This window comes from Podarcis melisellensis (genome assembly GCF_964234715.1).
Source record: "Podarcis melisellensis genome assembly, chromosome: 7".
NCBI classification, from domain to species: Eukaryota; Metazoa; Chordata; class Lepidosauria; order Squamata; family Lacertidae; genus Podarcis; species Podarcis melisellensis.
In genome coordinates this window covers 1,704,972-1,729,611 of record NC_138539.1, presented here as the reverse complement: position 1 = coordinate 1,729,611, position 24,640 = coordinate 1,704,972, and the positions used below count along the sequence as shown (strand labels likewise).

Sequence of the window (24,640 nt, the reverse complement as noted above, 5' to 3'; positions counted from 1 at the left end):
AGACCCGCTTCTCTCCCCGAACCCTGGAAACTCACATGTGCTGGTGCCGAGGGGGGGCTCTCCCCACGCCCAGGGGTCCCCCCACTGACGTGGCTGCTGCCTCCCAGGGGGCTGGGATCTGCCGCACACTCTGGGCTCTCCACCGCCGCCACGCCGGCCCCTCGAAGTCGTCCCAGCGGAGTCCTGTCGACAATATGGGTGAGGCGACTCTGCCGGACCCTCCTCCTCCTCTTCTTGGTGGCCTCGGGGGGCTGGCGGGGAAGCCCCCCGTCACTCTCGCCCCCCAGGCTCTCCTCGGACTCGGTCCCGGACTCGTTTTGTGGGCTCTGGCGGCTCCTTTTGCGGGAGGCGAGATTCTGCCCCAGGTCATCTTCCAGCCAGTCATCTCCTACGTACTCCTCTGGGGGGATCAGGGCAGGCCCAGCGGAAGACTTGGGGCGTTCAGGGCTGGGCATAGGGCAGGGCCTGGCTCTGCCCACCCCGCGAATGGCAGCCCGGTACTCAGCAGGGGCAGCTAGCCTGGCCTCCCTCTCTGGGTCCTGGCCAAACAGCCGCTGCCTCTTCTTGACCGGCCTCAAGGGACTGATGGCGTCCTCCTCCTCCTCGAGCTCCCTCCAGCTCCTCTGGGGACTGGGAGACTTTGGGGCAGGATCCAGAGGGCAGGGGGCTTGCGGGGACTCAGAGAGCTCTGCGTCAAACAGCTGGCTGGCCGGTGGCTCTTGGGGAGGCTGAGCCCTGGAGCCTGGAGGGGCAAAAGCAAAGGCGTCAAGTTCACACCCTTATAAGGGAAAATCTTATGAAAATGTACTATAGATGGTACCTGACCCCTGTAAAACTAGCAAAAATAAGTAAATCATATAATAACAAGTGCTGGAGATGTAAGGAACAGGTAGGAACACACTACCATATGTGGTGGTCCTGTCTAGAGATACAGTGGTGCCCCGCAAGACAAATGCCTCGCAAGACGAAAAACCCGCAAGACGAAAGGGTTTTTCGGTTTTTGCGTCGCTTCGCTAGACGATTTTCCCTATGGGCTTGCTTCGCAAGACGAAAGCCCATAGGGAAATCTCCGGGGACCTCTTTTAAATGCTGGCGGTGGGGATCAAAGCCTTTCCCCCCCCCTCCGGCCTTCAGAAGAGGTCCAGGAAGGCCGGCGGGGGCGAAAGGCTTTGCTCCCCACCGCCAGCATTTTAAAAGTGGTCCGGGATAGCAGGGAAGCGCTTCCCAGGACCTCTTCTGAAGGCTGGAGGGGGGGCAAAGGTCTTTGCTCCCCCCTGCCTGCCTTTCCGGGAGAGCGGAAAACGCAGCGCTGCCTTCCCGCTCTCCCGGGAAGGCAGGCAGGGGGGACAAAGACTTTTGCCCCCCCTGACTGCCTAACCGGGGGCTTTTAAATCGCCCCGGGACTGTCCGGGGCGATTTAAAAGCCCCTGGACCTCTTCTGAAGGCCGGCGGGGGGCGAAAGTCTTTGCTCCCCCCTGCCTGACCTTCCCAGGAGAGCGGAAAATCGCGCTGCGATTCTCCCTCTCCCCGACGGCTTTTGAAGGCAGGCGGGGGGGAGCAAAGACTTTTGCCCCCCGCCCGCCTAACCGGGGGCTTTTAATTCGCCCCGGGACTGTCCGGGGCCATTTAAAAGCCCCCGGACGGCTTTTGAAGGCAGGCGGGGGGGAGCAAAGTCTTTGTCCCCCCCTGCCTGCCTTCCCGGGAGAGGGGGAAGGCAGCGTTGCGTTTTCCGCTCTCCCGGGAAGGCAGGCAGGGGGGAGCAAAGACTTTCGCCCCCCGTCGGCCTTCAGAAGAGGTCGGGGGACAGACTGTCCCCGGACCTGGTCTGAAGGCGGTTTCCATAGGAACGCATTAATTGATTTTTAATGCATTCCTATGGGAAACCGTGCTTCGCAAGACGAAAAACTCGCAAGACGAAAAGACTTGCGGAACGAATTAATTTCGTCTTGCGAGGCACCACTGTACAAAGATTTTGGAATATGATTTATGAAGACATAAAGAGACTGATAAAAACTACATTTAGCAAGAAACCCGAATAATTTTTACTAGGAATTGTTTCAGATAATATTCCCAAAATTTCTCATTGAAGTTGATGGACTATGCTGAAATAGTTGAAATGACCAGAAGAGTCAGAAAATCAGGAAGGCCGAAATTTTAATAAGGAATGGGGGAAATGTATAACTTATCTTAAAAACCATTGGGTTCAGTTAAAATTGTTAGGATTGGAATATCACTTGTAGTTTAAGGGTGAATTCTGGACACAATGGAGAGGTAAAATATTTCGATTATCATAAAAGATGCAGGAGGAAATGATTAATCATAGAACCCACAAAGGGGAGGAGGGAAGTCCAGGAGATTCATTGGAATCTTGTTTTTATTATTTATGTTTGGTATATTTCTGTCAGGGAGCTGCCATCGGAGCTAGAGGTGGAGGCAAGGCTCCCAAGCTGGAGAAGGGCCCAGCAGGGAGAGAGGCAGCTCATCGGCTGGGGAAGGAAATCAGCGTAACACCAGAGGTAAAGGGGGGCAGATGGGGGAATCGGCGAGGTGGCTCCAGGACTCCTCGCCGGAGGCCAGCGGAGAGAGCACGGGTCCTCCGCTGCCCACACCCACCCTGCGCAGAAGACGTCCGCGCAGGGAGAGTAGGAGGAGACTTGGCGTCAAATAACTTCTTTGCTGGAAGAGGTTCAAGAAACGCCCACTGACGGATTCTGCCAGCGACTGAGACAGCCACCAAGTGAAGGGCTGTCCAGACAGAAAGGGTTTAACCAGGTAACCTAGCCAGGAGCGGCGGCAACTTACGCACGAGCAACCCCTATAACCATTACAATTTCTGAAAAACTTTAATTTGAAAAACCAAATAAATAAATATATATATATATATATTAAAAAAGATTTCTCCTTGCCCACTCAGCCCCAAAGAGCACCGCAAGGCTTGGCCCCAGGCACAGCAACAAAGGAGACAGAGATCGTGGGTCCCTCAGTCCCTTTCAATCTGGAACAGGGTGCTGTTCTGAGCAGAGCAGGGAGACAGAATCTGGGCAGGATAAGGAAGGGACCCAGAGCTCTCCTCCAATGTTCATTCTCATGAACTTGAAGCATCAAAGACATTGGCCTGCTAAAAACACAACAGCTTTAAGGCTTTCCACCAGAACAAAGGAAGACTCGGCTGGGTGAGAATTCCCAATAAAGCAGAATGTCTCGCCAGAGTGGTGCATGCTCTGGTTATCTCCCGCTTGGACTACTGCAATGCGCTCTACGTGGGGCTACCTTTGAAGGTGACCTGGAAACTACAACTAATCCAGAATTTGGCAGCTAGACTGGTGACTGGGAGCGGCCGCCGAGACCATATAACACCGGTCTTGAAAGACCTACATTGGCTCCCAGTACGTTTCCGAGCACAATTCAAAGTGTTGGGGCTGACCTTGAAAGCCCTAAACGGCCTCAGTCCAGTAGACCTGAAGGAGTGTCTCCACCCCCATCGTTCAGCCCGGACACTGAGGTCCAGCGCCGAGGACCTTCTGGCAGTTCCCTCCCTGCAAGAAGTGAGGTTTCAGGGAATCAGGCAGAGGGCCTTCTCGGTGGTGGCACCCGCCCTGTGGAACGCCCTCCCACCAGATGTCAAAGAGAAAAATAACTACCAGACTTTTAGAAGACATCTGAAGGCAGCCCTGTTTAGGGAAGCTTTTAATGTTTAATATACTATTGTATTTTAATATTCTGTTGGAAGCTGCCCAGAGTGGCTGGGGAAACCCAGCCAAATGGGCGGGGTAGAAATAATAAATTATTATTATTATGCAAACGGCTCCTTGAGGGTGTCCCCAGAAGCAGGCCCCACACCCCTTGAGCCCCAGAAACGAAGCGCAGACTCACCTCGGTCTGCCAGGGCTCTCTTGAGCAGCCCCTCCATGGCCTGGCAGCGCTGGCGTGTCTCTCGGTCCAGGTCCCTGCCGTAGAGATGCACCCATGCCTGGAGAGTGCCCAGCGGCGTCAGGCCCTGACAACAGAAACGCATAGAGGGTTGGCCCCAACAGAAACAGGAGCCCAGCCAGAAACCTCTCGCCGCCTCTGGGCTGCACCCAAGAAGCCCGGTGGGCCTGCCACCCCCTTCCCTGTAGTGGGAGCAGACCCTGAAGATGCCAAGATGCCAAGCGGCTAATGCAAGGCCACTGTCCCTTAGCCAAAGGGAAGGGGGAGCTGTGAGGAAGCAGGGGCCTGTTAGAAACGTGGGTCTGCACACTTCCTCTGAAGGAGAGTTTCATAGCCTGGGGTTACTCCTGGGTCCTTTGCTGTCACTCAAGGCTCAGGTGGCCTCAGTGGCCGGGAGTGCCTTCCATTGGCTTCGGTTGGTGACCCAGCTACGCCCCTATCTGGACAGGGATAGCCTAACTACTGTTGTCTATGCTCTGGTGACCTCAGTGTTAGATTACTGCAATGCGTTATATGTAGGACTGCTTCTGAAGACGGTTTGGAAACTTCAGCTGGTGCAGAATTCAGCAGCCAGGTTGCTCACTGGAGAAAGATGGTTTGAGCATATTACATTGATCCTGGTCCGATTGATCCTGGCTGCCAATTAGTTTCCGGGCCCAATTCAAAGTGCTGGTTTTGCCGCCCCATATCTCTGCTTAATGTGGATTATAAAATTTTTGCAGATATTTTGGCCAAAAGATTAAAAAAAGTACTAGTGGACTACATGGAACTTGATGGACTACATGGAACTGGCGGAAATGACTGGCAGAATCCGAGACCAGGGAGAAGAGTCGGTAGAAGAAGATTGGAAGAAATTTAAAAACTATCTACAGAAACACTGTAAAATTAAGGAATGTTAGAAGGTTGCTGGAATGAATTTACGTGGTTTTAGCAGTAATGTTACAAAGGGGTATGTAAAAATGGATTGTTAACAGGTGAAAATGTAAAGTTACAATATATTAAGATAAAATATCAAGATAAAAGCAACAATGGTAAGGATTTGCTGAAACAACTATTGAACTAGAATACAAAAAGGGAGGTGTGAGGAGGTCAGAGAAACAAGCAAATGAAAGACAAAACATGGAAAGACTGACTTGTTTTTAATTGTTTTTATTTTTCTGTATTTTGTATTTTTTGTTTCTTTCTCTTTTTTCTCTTCTTTTCATTTTTGTAACTTTTTTGAAACTTTAATAAATATTATTTAAAAAAACAAAACAAAGTGCTGGTTTTGACCTATAAAGCCTTAAACGGCTCAGGACCACAATACCTCAAGGCCCACCTCTTCCCATATGAACCTACTCAGACCTTTAGATCATCTTCTGAGGCCCTTCTTTGTGTGCCTCCTCCTTGAGAGGTCCGGAAGGTGGCAACACGAGAGCAGGGCCTTCTCTGCAGTGGCTCCCCATCTGTGGAATGCTCTCCCCAGAGAAGTTTGCCTGGCGCCTTCATTATAGACCTTTAGGCACCAGGCTAACTTTTAACCAGGCCTTTGGTTGATCCAATTTACATCCTATTCCCTTTTAAAATGTCGGGGTTTTTTGGGGGGGATGTTATTGGTTGTTGGTTTTATTCTGATTATATATATATTGTGATCTTTTCTGTGAACTGCCCTGAGACCTCCGGGAGTAGGGTGGTATATAAATTCAATAGATAATAATAATAGGCTTTGCACTTCAGGTTAACCCTGCGCCCCCCAACCTGGTGCTGCTGGGAGTTGTAGTCTACAACTTGGGCCTTTGGGCCCTCGATTCCCTGACCCCCACAAGAATTGAGGATCCCCTGAAGACAGCTCCACAAGGAGATCATTATCCCCACTTCGTTGAGGAGGAGGAACAGGAACAAAAGCAGAGAAGGGAGGGATGGAAGCAGCTCAGGGAGGCTGTTCAGTAGGCCTTCCTGAGAAGACAATGCCCACAATTTCAAAACTTGGGATTTGTCAAAAGCTGCCCCCCTCCCCAGACCTTGAAGGCAGAAGCCACAACACCAGTAGGAAAGGGCTGGAGCCCCACCCCAAACAATACCAGGAGGAGGGGCTGCAGTTCCCTTTGTGCATCGCTGGAAGAGAGGCAGTGTGAACCACATATTTATACAACATCATGTCTTATCCAATAAAGTTTTCTGTGGTTCTTTTAATTGTCTTCTTTTGTCACTTTTAAACCTTCTTTCGACCTTTTTGAGGTGACGAATGCCTTTTTTTCTTTTTTGTGATTAATTTTGTTATACTTACACCTTTACTGTATGGTTGTATTTTAAACTAATAAAGATTTATTTTTTAAAAAAAGGAAGAGAGGCAGTGTGGCGCAGTGGTTAGTGATGGGTATACATGCAATGAATAAACTGCCTTGTACCCAGCAGCAACTCTCGCCCCGTCCCAGCCCCAGTGCCTCACCTTGGCATTCCGCAGCACCACGGACGCCCCCCTGTGGATCAGGAGCTCAGCCACGTCGAAGTGGCCGCAGTTGAGGGCGTCGTGCAAGGGGGTGATGCCCTCACACCCAGGCCCCCCCGGGTCGTCAATGGCGGCATTGTGGTCCAGAAGAAAACGCACGATCTCTGGAGGAAGAGGCGAGAGGGGTGGTCACGTGCAGCACAGCCCCAACCCCGCCGTCAAGGGGAAAGGTTCCCGGGCGCAGAGCCCCCACTTTCAGGCCTCCCAGGAAGCCCCTTCCCCTGTCCCAGCACTTACCCAGATGGCCGTGGTTGCAAGCCTCGTGCAGAGGGGTCCAGCCGCAGTAATCCCGAGGGTTGAGAGGGTGGCCCTGAGGCAGAGCGGAGAAAGGTAAGGATGCTCAGGGGGTCAGAGGTTGGCCGGGGCCTCGTCCTTCTCATCGCACCCGGCACCTGCTCCCCGCTTCCCTCTCTCCAAATGGGGGGGGGGGAGAAAGCCTTGCACGCCCCACGTGACAAAAAGATATGGAAGAAGTTTCTACAGACAAAGGAGCTGAACTCCGTGGGCCTGAGCCAGGACCTGGGGCAAAGGGACCAGAAGATCACAAGAGCTTGCCCTGATTCTGTCCGAAGGCATCCCACTACAATAATCTTTATCGTCATTGTCCCATACAGAACGACGAAATTGAGCAAATCTACACCAGACATTCAAAAACCATCAAGCCTACTAACCCAGCTATCCCACCCTGGTTAGCCCCCTAAAAACTCTGACACCCCATAACTAAATACAATATACTCCCATAGAGACTACCTTAAAGGTAAAGAGACCCCTGACCATTAGATCCAGTCGCGGGCGCTCATCTCGCTTTATTAGCTGAGGGAGCCGGTGTACAGCTTCTGGGTCGTGTGGCCAGCATGACTAAGCCGCTTCTGGCGAACCAGAGCAGCGCACGGAAACGCCGTTTACCTTCCCGCCAGAGCAGTACCTATTTATCTACTTGCACTTTGACGTGCTTTCGAACTGCTAGGTTGGCAGGAGCAGGGACCGAAAGACGGGAGCTCACCCTGTTGCGGGGATTCGAACCGCCGACCTTCTGATCGGCAAGTCCTAGGCTCTGTGGTATAACCCACAGCGCCACCCGCGTCCCTTGCACTACCGGGTTGTACACTATCCCACACAGCACCACCGCAGTTCCTGCCCACTTTCCCTTTATTTTAATGTCCAGCCAACCTGCCCCAGCAGCTCACCTTCTTCACACAGAACTGCACCTGGCGCAGGTTCCCGTCTATGCAGGCGCGGTGCAGCAATGTCTCCCCACGCTCGTTCCGCTGGTTCCACTGGGTAGAGGGAAATGTAACAGAGGAATACCTGAAGGAGTAGATCTGAAGGAGCGTCTCCACCCCCATTGTCCAGCCCAAACACTGAAGTCCAGCGCCGAGGCCCTTCTGGCGGTTCCCTCACTGCGAGAAGTGAGGTTACAGGGAACCAGGCAGAGGGCCTTCTCGGTGGTGGCACCTGCCCTGTGGAACACCCTCCCACCAGATGTCAAGGAAATAAACAACTATCTGACTTTTAGAAGACATCTGAAGGCAGCCCTGTTCAGGGGAGTTTTTAATGTTTGATGTTTTATTGTGATTTTAATATTCTGTTGGGAGCCGCCCAGAGTGGCTGGGGAAACCCAGCCAGATGGGAGGGTAATAATAATAATAATAATAATAATAATAATAATAATAATAATGAAATCAGTAACTTTCCCCCAACTACCCACCCCTATTTCCAAGACAGTGAAGCCAAAGGGAGAAGATGTACGTCTGACTGTGTTTTTATATTTTGCTGGAAGGTGCCCAGAGTGGCTGGGGCAACACAGTCAGATAGGCAGGAGACAAGTATTCTAATATTTCCGATGACTAGCTTGCTGACACCAATCCCATCGGGAGGATCACCTGCTTAGTTTATTCAGTTGCTGATTCCTAAGCATTTCTAAACCTCTTCATATTTAAACATTTCTAAGCGGCATGCAAAAATGATGAAAGCAGGTACACAGTATCTGGTGAAGCAGGATTATAAAAACAAGAATCCCATAACAACAGCCTTCGATTTTAGGGGATCAGGGAAAGCAAAAAGAGGCGTCTCCACAAGATGTCTGAAGCAACTGATGGGTGATGCTTCAGGTAAGGCAAGAGGGAAAGGAATCCCACAGGGAAGAGGCAATGGCAAAAAGGCCTGCTTCTTCCAGCCCTGAAATATTTTATGATTATGATTGTTATTTATTACCTGTCCTTCAACCTGAGGTCCCCGGGTGGGTTACAACAATTTAAAATTACAACATTAAAAACTAATTTTTTTAAAAAAAACTAACAATTGCCAAAAAAAAAATACAGCCGATAATAGCAGTAGCTTCTAATAAAAAGTAACAGACGTCCGTGCAATTGCTTATATTAGATTCACTGTATTTTTCGCTCCATAAGAGGCACTTTTTTCCTCCTAAAAAGTAAGGGGAAATGTCTGTGCGCCTTATGGAGCGAATGCGTGGTCCCTGGAGCCGAATTGCCCAGGGGAGAAAAGTAGATTGTGCTCTTATTTTAAGAAAGAGGGATGGGGGCGTTGAAACAAAGCCCCTGAGCAGCTGATCAGCAAGCGATCGGGAGGGAGATAAGGGACACTAGAGATAAAGGAGGCTGCCTGGGAGTGGGGAGGTAAAAGCCCATATATCCTCAGGATTTTTGCATTGTGTCACCCCTAATTCACCATCAGATCACATAGCATGTCCATGGCTACAGCCTGCACCCAAAAAATCACGCACTCACTGTTTCATGGGGCTGCAATGGGGCAAAAACATGGTTACAAAGCACAGATCCACATGGATCCTCAGGAATTTTGCATTGGGCTGCCCCAAACTCACCGTCAAATCACATGTCTGAGGCCACAGCATGAACCACAAAAATCATACATCCACTGTTTGGTTCAGAATATTTTTTTTCTTGTTCTCCTCCTCTAAAAACTAGTAGCACCTTAAAGACCAACTAAGTTAGTTCTTGGTATGAGCTTTCGTGTGCATGCACACTTCTTCAGAAGTTCTGAAGAAGTTCTGAAGAAGTGTGCATGCACACGAAAGCTCATACCAAGAACTAACTTAGTTGGTCTTTAAGGTGCTACTGGAAGGAATTTTTTTTGTTTTGACTATGGCAGACCAACACGGCTACCTATCTGTATCTAAAAACTAGGTGTGTCTTATGGAGCGAAAAGTATGTCCAGCAACTGGGATGCAGCAGCATCGCTTCTTCCAACTCTGGAGGCAGGGCAGAGGCCCCTGGCCATGGCCAGCTCTCTCCTCCCCCATGAAATGGTCCAATCCTCTTTTAAAACCCACCCAAGTTGGGTCTTCTGTGGGAGCAAGCGCCACAGTTCACCTATGCCCTGACCTCTGGGCATCAGAGTTAGCTGGCCCCATGGAGCTGAGTGGACTGGTGCCCTGGTATACCTTGTTGAGCCTTCGCCGTCCAGGGACCGTCTTGTTGTAGCCCTCCAGGTCGTCCTCTCCGCCTGGAAGAGAGGGGAGAGTCCCAGAGTCACCGTCCCTGAAGCAAACCATGCCGTCCACCAAGAAATGTACATCCCCAAAGCAACGCCGGTCTCCTGTTTGCCCTGGACAGCCAGCAGACAAAAGGTTCCCCTACCACAGCCTATCATAGCTACCAGCAACAAGTCTATCCATTTCACACACACCAAAAAACCCTTTTAACAAGCCAGTCCACTGGCAATGAGTTCCACAGGCTGTGACGCATGTGCCAAGCACTTTCATCCATTTGCCTTAAGTCCTTCCCCATTCAAGGCATAGGTTTAGGAGAGAGAATGACTGTTGATTGTAGAGTGGACCCTCCAAATACAAACTTAATTCGTCCCGGGGGTCCGTACTTACCCCGAAACGTCTGTAACCAGAGGCACCGCTTCTGTGCACATGCGTGGCATAATAGAGTGCGTCTGCGCACACGCGTGCAAAGAAACCCGGAAGCATACACCTCCGGGTTTGCCACATTCGCAAACCAAAATTGCGTTACCCAAAGGTAACATAACCTGAGGCAAAGGGACCCCCGACCATTAGGTCCAGTCGTGGCCGACTCTGGGGTTGCGGCGCTCATCTCGCTTTACTGGCCGAGGGAGCCGGCGTACAGCTTCCGGGTCATGTGGCCAGCAGGACTAAGCCACTTCTGGCGAACCAGAGCAGCGCACGGAAACGCCGTTTACCTTCCCGCCAGAGTGGTATCTATTTATCTACTTGCACTTTGACGTGCTTTCGAACTGCTAGGTTGGCAGGAGCAGGGACCGAGCAACGGGAGCTCACCCCATCGCGGGGATTCGAACCGCTGACCTTCTGATTGGCAAGCCCTAGGCTCTGTGGTTTAACCCACAGCACCACCTGCATCACTAACCCGAGGTACCCATGTATGTATAGACCACCCTTCCCTGCAAGGAGCTCCACGTGATTCTCTCCCCCGCCCCAGTTTTCTCCTCACGACAACCCTGTGAGGTAGGTTCGGCTGACAGGCAGGGATTGGCCCGAGATCACCCAGTGAGTTGCATGGCTGAGCGGGGATTTGAACCCCAGTCTCACAAGCCAGAGTCCAACACTGTAACCAACACACACCATTACCCACTGGTAGCTCCACCCTGAATGCACCCTGACAGAATGGAACAGTGCTCAGCTGGGGTTCCTTCTCCAGACTCTGTGCTCTGAGGAAGGCAGGCTGGGAGCAGAAACCCAACACACCCGCCCCAAACTTCCCCAGGGCTCGTCGAGGGAGAGAAATGCAAGCATCACCCATAAGCCTCCTTCTCCTAGTATACCTGAAGGAGCGTCTCCACCCCCATCGATCCCTCCCTGCGAGAAGCCAAGTTACAGGCAACCAGGCAGAGGGCCTTCTCGGTGGTGGCACCCGCCCTGTGGAACGCCCTCCCGCCAGATGTCAAATAGAAGAACAACTATAAGACTTTTAGAAGACACCTGAAGGCAGCCCTGTTTAGGGAAGTTTTTAATGTCTGACATTTTAATGTACAGTGGTACCTCTGGATGTGAACGGGATCCGTTCCGGAGCCCCGTTCGCATCCTGAAGCGAACGCAACCCGCATCTGTGCTGGTCGTGATTTGCCGTATCTGCGCATGCGGCGAAACCCAGAAGTAACACGTCCCGTTACTTCCAGGTCGCCGCGGAGCGCAACCCAAAAATGCTCAACCTGAAGAAACTTTAACCCGAGGTATGACTGTATTTTTAATCTTTGTTGGAAGCTGCCCAGAGTGGTTAGGTAAACCCAGCCAGATGGGTGGGGTACAAATAATAAATTATTCTTATTATTCTCCCATAAGCCATGTGGGCAACCCCAAGCCTTGCCCCCACTCCCTTCCAGGAAGCGCCCTTTGCTCCCACGATCTCCCCATCTCTCACCGCTATCGGAAAGCTCCAGGTCGCTCTCTTCCAAGGGCTCACTGCCCGGCGCCTCCTCCTCTTCATCCTCTTCCTCACTGATCTCCCCATTCGCGCGCCAACCCCGCGAGCCACAGAGGTCCTGCAGCCTGGCTTGCGTGCTCGATGCCTCGGGGCGACCGCACCTCTGCTGGCAGGCATGGAAGTGCCGCAGGACCTGGCGCTGAGAAGCATTTGTTTGGGGGTTAAAAACAGAATTTGATCCGGCCTCTAAGCTCACTTTTGGTTTTCAGGGGAATAAGAAACGACAGGCATTCAAATGTTTGTGTCCAGGCTTGCTGATGTTGCTTGAAGTCAACCCATTTCTAACCAGCCCTCATGGACTCTCTTTGAGGCAGTGGAGAGTCAGTCTGGAAATCAAATTTACAGCTGGAAGGGACCCCTGAGGGTCATCTAGTCCAACCCTCTGCAATGCAGGAATCTCAGCTCAAGAAACCTTGACAGATTACCTTATTTTCATAACATAAAACATCCCTACGTCACTCTATATAATACCTACCTATACTGTACGTATCAACATACCTACACACCTACCCCACACGGACATGGAAAATAAGGTAGTGTTTTATGTATGTGTATTGTGTAAATGTACAGTGGTACCTCAGGTTAAGTACTTAATTGGTTCCGGAAGTCTGTACTTAAACTGAAGAGTTCTTAACCTGAAGCGGACTTTCCCATTGAAAGTAATGGAAAGTGGATTGATCCGTTCCAGACGATGAAAAACACCCTCTAAAATAGTAATTTAACACAAATTTTACGGTTTCACGAGACCACTGATCGATAAAAGGGAGGCGATAATCAATGTACTATACCATAAAATAAAGAAGGCAGTATTTTAGATGAAAAAAATTAAAATTTATTTCCAAATTCACTGTTTGGAGGGGGCTCAGGATCCTCTTCCACAATCACAATCGGCTTGGCATTCGTGGAGGCCTCCGAGAGCTCCGTAGGCCCCACCCATGTCTGGGTTTGACTCCAGGCAGTGGCGAGGCCTCTGAGAGCTTGGACAACTTACTATTTAAATCCGTCCACAACCCGCATTGGAAACATAGGCTAAGCTAAATAAATGAGTATTGCCTCAATTTATGGGAAAACTGATAGGCTGACCCCGTGCCTCTTGAAACATATGGCTGAGCCTCATGTTATGATGCTACCCTACAACAAGCTGTGATGGGAACCCCAGCACTCTCCTGCATTCCCAGGTTTCTGATTGGATGGGGATTGTCCTTGCCACGTTGCAGGATATGATAAACTACTGGTTTATCACATCGTTGTTGCATGGATGCTATTACAACTCAGTGTATGAATACTACGAAGGATCCACGCTAATACCTTTAGTATTGCGGCATCATCCAAACCCCACTGCCGGCCTCACCTGCAGCTTGGCGTCGCAGGCCTCCTCTGCGTAGGAGAGAGCCGTCTGGAAACATCTCTGCAGCTCTTCGTAGCTCTCCTTGGCCTCCTCCTTGGAGACAGCAATGTTCAGCCACGTCTTCCCCTCCTGGCCATGGAAAGAGCAAACTGAGTTCCAGGAGCTGTCTGGCTTATCCGCCCACCAGTTCAGCATGTTTATCTATTTATTTAGGCGCATTTGTACCCCGCTCTTCAGCCACAAAGGCTCCCAGAGCAGCTTAAAGATAAAGGGACCCCTGACCATTAGGTCCAGCCATGGCGGACTCTGGGGTTGCGGCGCTCATCTCGCTTTAGTGGCCAAGGGAGCTGGTGTACAGCTTCCGGGTCATGTGGCCAGCATGACTAAGCCACTGCTGGTGAACCAGAGCAGCACACGGAAACGCCGTTTACCTTCCCGCCAGAGCGGTACCTGTTTATCTACTTGCACTTTGATGTGCTTTTGAACTGCCAGGTTGGCAGGAGCAGGGACCGAGCAACGGGAGCTCACCCCATCGCGGGGATTCAAACTGCCAACCTTCTGATCGGTAAGTCCTAGGCTCTGTGGTTTAACCCACAGCGATACCCGTGTCCCTCAGAGCAGCTTACACACCATCAAAACAAATTAGCCCCTATCCACAGGCTTACAAACACTTTTAAAAAACAAAAATCGCACGACACGCAAGGAGAAAGGGACAAGGAGGGAAGAGGAAAAACGAAAGTCAAAAATTCAGACGCCAGTTTCTAAACAGCTGTTCCTACAATGCCCAACCGGCATTGATCAGGAGCAGGGAATGTTTGTTTGGCATCCAAGTAGGAGAAGTCCTGAACAGCCTCGCTTGGCCCCATCCTCGCCCTGCTCCTAGCCTGCCGCCCTTACCTCCAGAGGGTTTCCCTTCCGCAGGGCCAGTTCGGCCTGGTAGTGCTTTATGGCCTGGGCATGGTCCTTCAGGTCTCCAAACGTAGCGGCCAAGGAAACATGGATCACAGCCAGCTCTTGGTCTGGGCGCTTCAGAGACCGAGCGTGGCACAGCTGGGAAGGAAAAAGACAAGCCCAAACTGCCGTGGCAAAGAGGCCCAGGGCACCCTGCAACCCATCACTGACGTTTAAAGCCCTAAACGCCCTCGGTCCTGTATACCTGAAGGAGCGTCTCCACCCCATCGTTCAGCCCAGAAACTGAGGTCCAGCTCTGATGGCCTTCTGGCGGTTCTATCATTGCGAGAAGTGAGGTTACAGGGCCTTCTCGGTAGTGGCGCCCCCCCTGTGGAACACCCTCCCTTCAGATGTGAAATAAATAAGCAGCTATCTTATCTTTAAAGACATCTGAAGGCAGCCCTGTTTAGGGAGGTTTTTAATATTCAATGCTGTGTTGTTTTTAACATTCAATTGGAAGCCGCCCAGAGTGGCTGGGGAAACTCAGCCAGTTGGGCGAGGTATAAATAGGTAAAGGTAAAGGGACCCCTGAGAATTAGGTCCAGTCGTGACCGACTCTGGGGTTGCGGCGTTCATCTCGCTTTATTGGCTGAGGGAGCCGGCGCTTCTGGCGAACCAGAGCAGCGCACGGAAACACCGTTTACCTTCCCACCTGAGCGGTACCTATTTATCTACTTGCACTTTGACGTGCTTTCGAACTGCTAGGTTGGCAGGAGCAGGGACCGAGCAACGGGAGCTCACCCTGTCACAGGGATTTGAACCACCGACCTTCTGATCGGCAAGTCCTAGGCTCTGTGGTTTAACCCACAGCGCGACCTGCATCCCATAATAATAATATTAATAATTGTAAGCCTGTGCCAGAGCTCTGGGAGCCCTCAAATGCCAAGTCCGTCCAGCTGGCAGCTCTACCACCTCTCCTCTTCCAGGTCCTCGCCCCAAGGCCACCCTTAGCCCCAGGAGGTGCCTCACCTGCTTCTCGTAGGCCTCCAGAGACCGGTGATAATCCCCCGCCTTGGAGAACAGATCACCCAGCTGCTCGCAAAGCCCTAGGGCTTCTCGCAGGCTGCCAGCTGCCTCTGCTTCTTCCAGCTCCTGCTGCAGGCGGCTCACTTTTGTGGCTGCCAAAGAGAAAGAGAGAGCCACGAGCTGTGAGGTTATGTGTGCCTGGGTGCCTGGGCCCAGGGGAAGCCCCCAAGGGAGCGGCGTTGCCACTCACCGTAGCGCAGGCTGCGGCAAACGCTCTCCCGCTGCGGCGGCTGCTGGGAGCCTAGGCGATAGGCTTTCTTCAGGGAGCGCTTGGCTGCCACAAAGTCCCCGAGGCTCAGCAGGACCTGTGGGGGAAGACGGAGGGTCAAGCGGGGAAGTTGCTGGGGGCGGCCGAGCTCACTCTCGAGAGAGAGGTCGCACGGGAGTGTAGCAATCAGATGGGATTACTATGAGGAATTGTAAAATACACATCAAGCCATTGTGTCCGCGATGAAAGCATTGCACTGACTGGGTTTGATTCATTGACAATAACTTCTGACCAAATCCCACAAGCCTCTCCTTCTCTGGACATTTTCTCTGCTGTTCATTTTCTACGCCTGACAGGCACGTGTAAGCATTCTGAAACACAGGCCAGTTGCTTCACAGGGCATCCTCAGTACATAAAGTTAATAGGTTACTTTAACGTAGTTTGTTAATCTTTAGATAGAACTTAAGGGCCAGGAAGAGAGTTCACAAGGAGATGGTAAATACTACCCATCCCTCCTCTCCTGTTTATTTATTTTTTTAATAATTTTTATTAAAGATTTTACATTACAAAAAATAAAAAAAAACAGAAAAAAGAAAAAATATGCAACAAAAATTGTTAAAAACAATCCTTCTTTCCATCTTCTTAATTTTCATTTACTTGTTTCTCAGACCTCCTCATACCACCCTTTTTTGTATTCCAAATCATATTATTAATTCAACAATTTCTTTCCCTCTTTTTGTTACCCAAATCTTATTCTTAAATTATTACAATCTTAAATTTTAACTTATATAAACCCATTTTTTCATATTCTTTTAACTCATCATAGCTAGAAACCACTTAGTTCCAATCCAACATTATTCTAAAATTCCTTAATTTTACAATATCTCTGTAAATTTCTTCCAATGTTCCTCCACTGACTCTTCTCCCTGGTCTCGAATCCTGCCGGTCATTTCCGCCAATTCCATATAGTCCATCACTTTCATCTGCCATTCCTCCTCTCCTGTTTATACTACCCATCCTTCTGTGGCGTTCCCAAAGCAAAGGAAGGATTGAACTCTGATTAATAAGAATACACACAGAGGCTTGAACCAGCAAGACTCTGGGAAGGGTGCATATAATAATCTCTGTCTCTCCACCCCTCGGCCCAGGTCGTTTTATTCACAAAAGAACTTTTTACACAATGTTCGTAAGAACCAATCAGATTTCCTCTGAGCATTTCAAAAAACCCCACGTGGGGACAAAGTTAAAGATTCAAACTACAAAGAGCTCATTTCCTATTTGAGCATGCGTATGTAATTCAGAGTAAATAAAAGAGGAAGCAAGGAGGAATGTTTTTAGGAAACTCCGGAGGTCATAAACAGGAGTAAAAAGAAGAGGATGGAAGGATGGCAAGGAGATAGGTAACTTTATCACCTTCCTGTGAAACTATTTCCAGGCCCTAAGATTAACAAAATCAAGGAAGGGTACATCAAATAAACTGCCTACTATCATTTATGGCCTAGGATGCCTGATGAGCAACTGGCCTGTGTGCGTGACTTGTCAAACAAGAGATATAGGACAGGGATGCAGAGGTGTGGATTGATCAAAAATCATATCAAAATGGCTTAAACCCAGTCAACACAATTACTCCATATTTGTTATAATTCCTCATAGCTATCCCACTTGATCACTACATCCTGTTATTTCTGTTTATGACCTCTGGAGATTCCTAAAAGCATTCCTCCTTGCTTCCTTTTTATTTACTCTGGACTACTATGCATGCTCAAGTAGGAAATAGTTTCTTTGTAGTTTTAACTTTAACTTTAATGTGTTAAGTTCATGCAAATTGGCTCATCAATAGAGACATATGCAAATTACTTGTTGACATCTGGCTCCAAATACAGTTATTGTCATGATACTCAACTTTGATTCTCACTGCTCTTAGTGCTCCTTTTTCACACAGAGTACATTTTGTATGTACATAATTGGGAAAGCCAAAATAATTGATATGAGCAAGGTTTTATATGAATGCCTTCCTGTGTCATCGTGCATTGTACCATTGGAATTGTTGGAAGAGGGACCCCAAAGTTCATCTAGTCCAGCCCCCTGCAGTGCAGGAAACGTGAGTTCAGCCCTCAAATGCTTCACAAATATGATTCAGGGGAAGAAAGGTGTTATTGGATTGTTTTTATTTTATATATTTTGTGGTTTTGTATTTTGATTTTGTGCTATAACCCACCCTGAGACCTCTGGGTATAGGGCAGTATTTAAATTCAATTCATAATAATAAAAATAAAATGGAAGACATAAGCCATGTGGCTTCTGCACCAATAATTCACAACCCATGTTAGAAGGGTGGAGGAGAGAAGAGGCTGAGGAGGAGATTCTGTGCTTGCAAGAAAGAAGAAATTGAGGGCAAAGCTCTGCTCCAAACAGGTGCCAGGAAGAGACTGGGGACACCTCATCCCACTAACATGAGAATTAATGGGAACCACCTTTGGAGAATGGATCTGATGCAATTCAACCAGGTAGGAGCATCTCACGCACAGAACCCTGTCTAACCCTGGCACTCACCCCCACCACTCAAAACCCCCGGTAACGGTTGTCTTTTAGACGGACAACTCGCACCGCGTCGCCGTTTCCCTTCGCAGACAAACCGGAAGCCCAATGGGAACCATCTTTGGAGAATGGATCGGATGCGATTCAACCAGGTAGGAGCATCTCACACACAGAAGCTCCACACAGCCGCTTCCCCAGGCATCACACGCACCCCTGTCCCCAGGCCAGAGGAGCTGGAAAGGCGCCTGCCCCACCTCTGCCCCCCTCACCTGGGCAATGCTCGCACAACACTCGCTCTCCATGTACTTCTCCTTCATCTTGCAGGCGCACTCCCGCGCCCTCTCCAGGCAGCGCATGGCCTTCGAGTGCTCCCCTTCCCGCAGGTGGATGTTGCCCAGGTTGAAGTAGGCCCGGTAGAGGTCTTCATGCAGCTGAGTCTGCCTGAAAGAGGAGAAAAAGAAAGCCTTTGACAGCTGCCCAACAGCTGCTTTGGACTACAGCTCCCATCAGGCCCAGGCAGCACGGTCACATGATGCGGGAAGATAACGAAAGCACAGAACAGTGCTGATGGGGGCGGGTGGGAGATTACCAGCGTGTAGCCGATCAGTTCAACTCCTATTAGCTAGGAGGAAAGACAGCTTGTGAAATTAGCAGGGCAGACGTTTGGCAGGAAGAACGAACGTCCAATAAATATACAGAGAGGAAAGTTTTCTAATTCAGCACCAGGAACATAAAGAGCCTGCTGGATCGGGCCAAAGTCCCATCTCGTCCAGCATCCTGCTCTCACAGGGACGCCTTTGGGAAACCTGCAGGCAAGATTCGAACACAAGACCCCTCGCCGATCCTGTGGCTGCCAGCAGCTGGTGCTCAGAAGCAGAGCTGACTTGATAGTTCTCTCCTCCATAAACTTGCCCATTCCTCTTTTAAAGCCAGCCAACCCTCACTGCAAGAGTAAGTTTCATAGTTTAGCTACATGTTGCATGGCTCTGCAAAACGCCCACATGACAGGGCCCTACACTTTTTTGTTTTTTGGGGACAGGAGGCAGGCAGGTGTGGCAGACTCCCTGGTCCTGAATGGGGTAACTGTGCCCCTGAAGGACCAGGTGCGCAGCCTGGGAGTCATTTTGGACTCACAGCTGTCCATGGAGGCACAGGTCAATTCTGTGTCCAGGGCAGCTGTTTATCAGCTCCATCTGGTGCACAGGATGAGACCCTACCTGCCCACAGACTGTCTTGCCAGAGTGGTGCAAGCTCTATTTATCACCTGCTTGGACTACTGCAATGCGCTCTACGTGGGGCTACCTTTGAAGGTGACCCGGAAACTACAACTAATCCAGAGTGCAGCAGCTAGACTGGTGACTGGGAGCGGCCGCTGAGACCACGTAACACCGGTTTTGAAAGACCTACATTGGCTCCCAGTATGTTTCAGAGCACAATTCAAAGTGTTGGTGCTGACCTTTAAAGCCCTAAACAGCCTCGGCCCAGTATATCTGAAGGAGCGTCTCCACCCTAATCGCTCTGCCCAGACACTGAGGTCCAGCGCCAAGGACCTTCTGGCAGTTCCCTCATTGAGAGAAGCCAAGTTTCAGGGAACCAGGCAGAGGGCCTTCTCGGCCGTGGCACCTGCCCTGTGGAACGCCCTCCCACCAGATGCCAAAGAGATAAACAACTACCAGACTTTTAGAAGACATCTGAAGGCAGCCCTCTTTAGGGAAGCTTTTAATGTTTAACAGAACACTGTATTTTAATACTTTGTTGGAAGCCACCCAGAGTGGCTGGGGAAATAAGATGGGAGGAGTATAAATAATAAATTCTATTCTATTCTACATAAGGTCAGGGGGAGGAGGAGAGCCCTAAAGACCACAAGGCGCAGCCCAGCCCTTACTCAGAGATGTAGATGCTCTTTTTGATGTAGTAGGCATGCTTGGCCGGGTTCTTCAGGCTGTCGTAGACCAAGCCCAGGTTCAGGTAGAGTCGCGCCCTCATCTCGCTGGCCTCCCGCTGTGGCACTTCCCCTGTGAGAAGGACGCAGCCTGCCGTTACCCCCTGCAGGTCGCAACCAGCACACAATCCTCCTCCCAGGGGCCGAGAGCGTGGCCCTTCGTTCAGCTCACAGCACCCGCTGTTTCAGCATCCGCTGAACGTGAAGGCCCGAATTCTCAGCAGAGAGAGTCTCAGGATGAGGCTCCCTCTCGGCTCCCTTCCCGCCTCCGCCAGAGGTACCTTCCAGCTGCTCCTCCAACACCTGCAGGCTCTTCATGAAGGCCGCCTCCGCCTCCTGCAGGGCCTCGCTCGAGGGGTCACTTTCCGCCATGAACATGTACGTGCGGCCAATGGTGGCCCAGGCCCTCTGCTGCTCAATGGGGTTGCAGAGGGAGCGGGCCAGATCCAGGTGGCGGCGCTGGTGCTGGAGAGAGGAACGCAGAGGGGAGGGTCAAGGGCAGGTCCCCCGGCAGCATCCACCCCCAGTCCCACGAGAGAACTGGACGGGCCTCAGAATTCTGCTTTTTCTTCTCCTGGTCCAGGCTCCCACCTCCAAAGCAGCAAAGGAGTCGGGAATGTTTTTCAACCCAAGGGCCACATTCCCTTCTGGACAACCTTTCGGGGGCCATGTGCCAAGTGGGCAGGGCCAGAGGCCAAAGTGGGTGGAGTCATTCATGCTCATGTTACCTTTGTACTGTAGCTTAATTGCTACATACACTCATGCATTCCTCTCTATCCTGCATCCAGGAAGCAAGAAACTCAAAGGAACGCAGCAAAGGGATTGATTTACTGTTGCAATAGTTTATGGCTTATCAATAGCAAGGTCCCTGTGGTGAAATACAGATGAGACGTCCTGTGACTGTGGAGCAAAATCATTTGGGGCTTTTATTTTTAAAACTGAACTTCACCTGTAAATCTCAGGGTAGTTCACAATATAAAAACACAGTATAAAAACACAAAGTACGTACATAAGTGTATCTGATTTGTGTCCTTTGTTCGGATCTACAGACCTCTAGATAGCGTCACTGTGATCAACAGGACATCAAATTTAGGATACTTTGTAGTTTGTTGAACTGAAAAATCTTTTTTTAAAAAACCAAACAAAAGCTCATACCAATAACAAACTTAGTTGGTCCCTAAGGTGCTACTGGAAGGAATTTTTGTGTTTGTTTCGACTATGGCAGACCAACACGGCTACCTACCTGTAACTTGAAAAATCTTTGGCACAGTTTGATTATAAATAACAGTTTCAAAGCAGTTCTTGAAGTAAGCACCACTTTAAGGGATTTTATTTGTCAAAACCAGGCGGCTTAAAGCCACAATCTCTGGAAAGAGCTTCTACCCTCTGGACTCCTGCTTCCTCCAGCCCTCGCACCTTCAGTGCTGCTTCATAACTCTCCAGCTCAGCCAGGCACTCCCCAATTTTCCGGTGGGCCACAGCACAGCCGATGGCATCGTCAACGCTCTCCAAGAGACGCAGCTCCTGCCGGTGCTCCTCCAACGCCTCCTCAAAGCGCCCTGCCAGGACAGAAGGGTCAGTGGTGGGCCTTAGACGGCAGGAAAAGCAAGTGCCATGGGCAGGCTATTGCAGCAAGGGGGTGAAGGGAGAAAAACGCATTTCGCCAGTGCTTTTCTCCCCTAGATGTGCCAGAGCAGCTTGGGGGCTTGCTCAGCTGAGTGCCGGGAGTCTTCTGCGCCTCAGCTGAGCAGCTTAAGGGACCACCACCTACTTAAAGTAGCTGTTTAAAGCTATTTCGTAGTTGCCTGGATCTGGAAGCCGAGGACCCATGTAGCTAAGGGACCGCCTCTCCTGGTATGCCCTGCAGAGAACCTTAAGGTCCACAAATGACAACATTTTGGAGGTCCCAGGTCACAAGGTGGTTAGATTGTTCTCAACTAGGGCCAGGGCCTTTTCAGTACTGGCCCCAAATTGGTGTAACGCTCTGTCACAAGAGACCAGGGCCCTGCGGGACTTGACATCTTTCTGCAGTGCCTGCAAGACAGAGCTGTTCCGCCTGGCCTTTGGTTTGGACTCAGTCTGACCCTTATGTTTCCCTCCCCTTATGGTCTTGATTTATAGGCTACTTTAAATGAGGCTGCATTTTAAATTGCTTTTTAACCTGTATTTTACATTAGGTTTTCCCCCTCCTTTCCCCCTATTATGTTTTTACTGTGATTTTATTGGTGTTATCTGCCCTGAGCCCAGCTTTGTCCAGGTAGGGCGGGGTATAAACAATTTTTATTATTATTATTATTATTATTATTAATTACAGGAGGACACTCACCATGATGAGCCAAGATCCCTCCCAGCTGGTTACAGAGGGCTGCTTCCTCCTTCAGATCCCCCTTCCGCTGGGCTTTCTCCTTGTCCTTCTGGAGCTCTGAAGGACAGAGGCAGCAGCAGAAGACCCATTAGTCTCGACCCCACGGTTAGAAAACATGGATATTTGCTGTCTTAGTCAAATGCAAGAAGGGCTTTGACAGTCGCCAGAAGCTCGGCTCTGCCCTCACCGGTCCTGGAAGGAGACTTTTAAAAAGTCCCATATGCTCAGAAACTTTGCACCTGTTCATTGAGGGATATAGGAAGCCCAGAGCACTTGCTCTTGAGGGTGCCAACTTGAATAAAATGGGGGGTTTCCACAGTTAAGCCCCCCTCCCGCATAATCAATCACATGACGTGGAGCACCCCCATGCCCATCAACTTGGGGGGGGGGGTCCCGAATATTTTATGAGGGGAGGAGAAGACCCCCCCTTGCCCCCTGAGTTGGCACCTCCCCCCTTCAGGGAACTACCTCCCTCCCCCCACCCCTTCAGGCAGTTGGGGGGGAATTTCCAGTTAAGCCCCGCCCCCCATTATCGATCAGATGACGTGGTGCCCCCCATGCCCATCAACTGGGGGGGTCTCGAATATTTTATGAGGTGGGGCGAAGACAACCCCCCCCGAGTTGGCGCCTCCCCCTCCAGGTAACTCCTCCCCTCCCCTCCAGGCAGGGGGGCCAACTTGAATAAAATGGGGGGGTTTCCCTCAGTTAAGCCCCGCCGCACATAATCAATCACATGACACGGTGCCCCCCCACTTAAATGGAAATGCCCATCAACTTGGGGGGGGTCCCTCGAATATTTTATTGGGGGAGCAAAGACACACCTGGGCCCCCTGAATTAGCCCCTCCCCCTCCCCTTCAGGTAACTCCCTCCCTCCCCCATCCCCTTCAGGCAGGGGGGCCAACTTGAATAAAATGGGGGGGTTTCCCTCAGTTAAGCCCCGCCCCACATAATCGACCACATGACGTGACACCACCCATGCCCATCAACTGGGGGGGGTCCCGAATATTTTATGAGGGGAGGAGAAGACCCCCCCCTTGCCCCTGAGTTGGCCCCTCCCCTTCAGGTAACTCCCTCCCAACCCCTCCCGGCAGGGGGGCCAACTTGAATAAAATGGGGGGGGTTCCCTCAGTTAAGCCCCGCCCCGCATAATCGACCACATGACGTCACACCCCCATGCCCATCCACTGGGGGGCCCCGAATATTTTATGAGGGGGCCAAGACCCCCCCCGGCCCCCTGAGTTGGCCCCTCCCCCCGGGAGGCCCCCCTTCCCCACTCACGGCGGATCTCTCGGTCCCGCGCGCCCCCCATGGCCGCCGCCTCCGCCTCCTCGTCTCTCTCTCTCTCTCTTCCCTTCCGCGCCAAACTCCCGCTCGCCCGGACGGCTCCCCTGATTGGCCGGGCCCTGGCGCGCTCCCATTGGCCGAGCGCCGCCCAACCGCGCGCCGCTTCCTCCTCTTCTTGGCCACGCCCTGAAAAGGCGGGGCCGCTCAGCTGCTGCTGCTGGCTCCGCCCCCCGGGATGCTCCTCCGACGCCTCTCTCTCCGGAGGGACTCCTGCCTGATTTCCCAGAAGGGGGGGAAGTTTGCTGGATTGAGGTTGGATGGGGCCCTAAGCCAGGGATCAGCACACTTTTCCACCAGGGGGCCAATCCACTGTCCCTCAGACCTTATGGGGGGCCGGACTATATTTTTTATTGGGGCGGGAGGCAGAACCCAGCCGTGTTTGTGTTCTTATTTCTATTTTGTGTTTTTATATTGTTTTTATATTGCATTATTTTATATTGTTTTAATATTGCATTTTTGTTATGAACTGCCCTGAGATTGACAAAGTATGGTCTCTAAATTTAATAAATAATAATAATCCTGGTTGGTAGCCATTGACGGCCCTCTTGTTCATAAATTTGTCTAATCCTCTTTTATAGCCATCTAGGCTGGTGGCAACTCAGTATGCTTTGCTGTGGCTGGACTGGATTGCACCCAGGGAGATAATGGAACAATTGCCAGCATTGAGCTACATAAACAAAGGCTTCATGCAGTGGTATGCCGGGTAGTCAGGGCTGTAAATCAATCACTCAATCCACCTTTAGCCATGTTTATTCAGAAGTCCCACTGTGCTCAGATTACTCCCACATCAGTGTGCATACAATCAGTGGCGTAGCCTGGGGGGTGCAGGGGGGGGCCCCCGGCATCACCGGGCGCAACATCTGGGGGTTAGGGTTAGGGGGCGCAAATCCACGGGTTAGGGGGCACAAATCCACAGGTTAGGGGGCGCAAATTACTTGCCTTGCCCCGGGTGCTGACAACCCACGCTACGCCGCTGCATACAATCACAGCCTGCATTTATCAAGGGCATAAAGCCCCTTTCCTAAGGGAGAATGCTATAGAGGTTGGGGCATTTT

At 50.8% G+C, this 24,640-nt stretch overlaps 1 protein-coding gene across 1 annotated transcript in view; it reads right to left on the bottom strand.

Annotated features, from left to right (window-relative positions):
- The window catches only part of TONSL (tonsoku like, DNA repair protein), a 37,998-nt gene extending 14,348 nt beyond the window's left edge, over positions 1–23,650 (bottom strand). The window contains exons 1-17 of the mRNA XM_081918651.1: positions 23,520–23,650; positions 22,202–22,297; positions 21,292–21,434; positions 20,157–20,340; positions 19,819–19,948; positions 18,203–18,374; positions 15,378–15,492; positions 15,131–15,279; positions 14,108–14,260; positions 13,214–13,339; positions 11,800–12,001; positions 9,840–9,901; positions 7,606–7,695; positions 6,656–6,728; positions 6,359–6,522; positions 3,874–3,997; positions 36–742 (exon numbers count right to left, since the gene is read on the bottom strand). Coding sequence (XP_081774777.1) covers positions 36–742; positions 3,874–3,997; positions 6,359–6,522; positions 6,656–6,728; positions 7,606–7,695; positions 9,840–9,901; positions 11,800–12,001; positions 13,214–13,339; positions 14,108–14,260; positions 15,131–15,279; positions 15,378–15,492; positions 18,203–18,374; positions 19,819–19,948; positions 20,157–20,340; positions 21,292–21,434; positions 22,202–22,297; positions 23,520–23,550 — 2,721 coding nt within the window. The 5' untranslated portion in view covers positions 23,551–23,650. The remainder of the gene's footprint in view (positions 1–35; positions 743–3,873; positions 3,998–6,358; positions 6,523–6,655; positions 6,729–7,605; positions 7,696–9,839; positions 9,902–11,799; positions 12,002–13,213; positions 13,340–14,107; positions 14,261–15,130; positions 15,280–15,377; positions 15,493–18,202; positions 18,375–19,818; positions 19,949–20,156; positions 20,341–21,291; positions 21,435–22,201; positions 22,298–23,519) is intronic.
- Between the last annotated feature and the right edge of the window lie 990 nt (positions 23,651–24,640).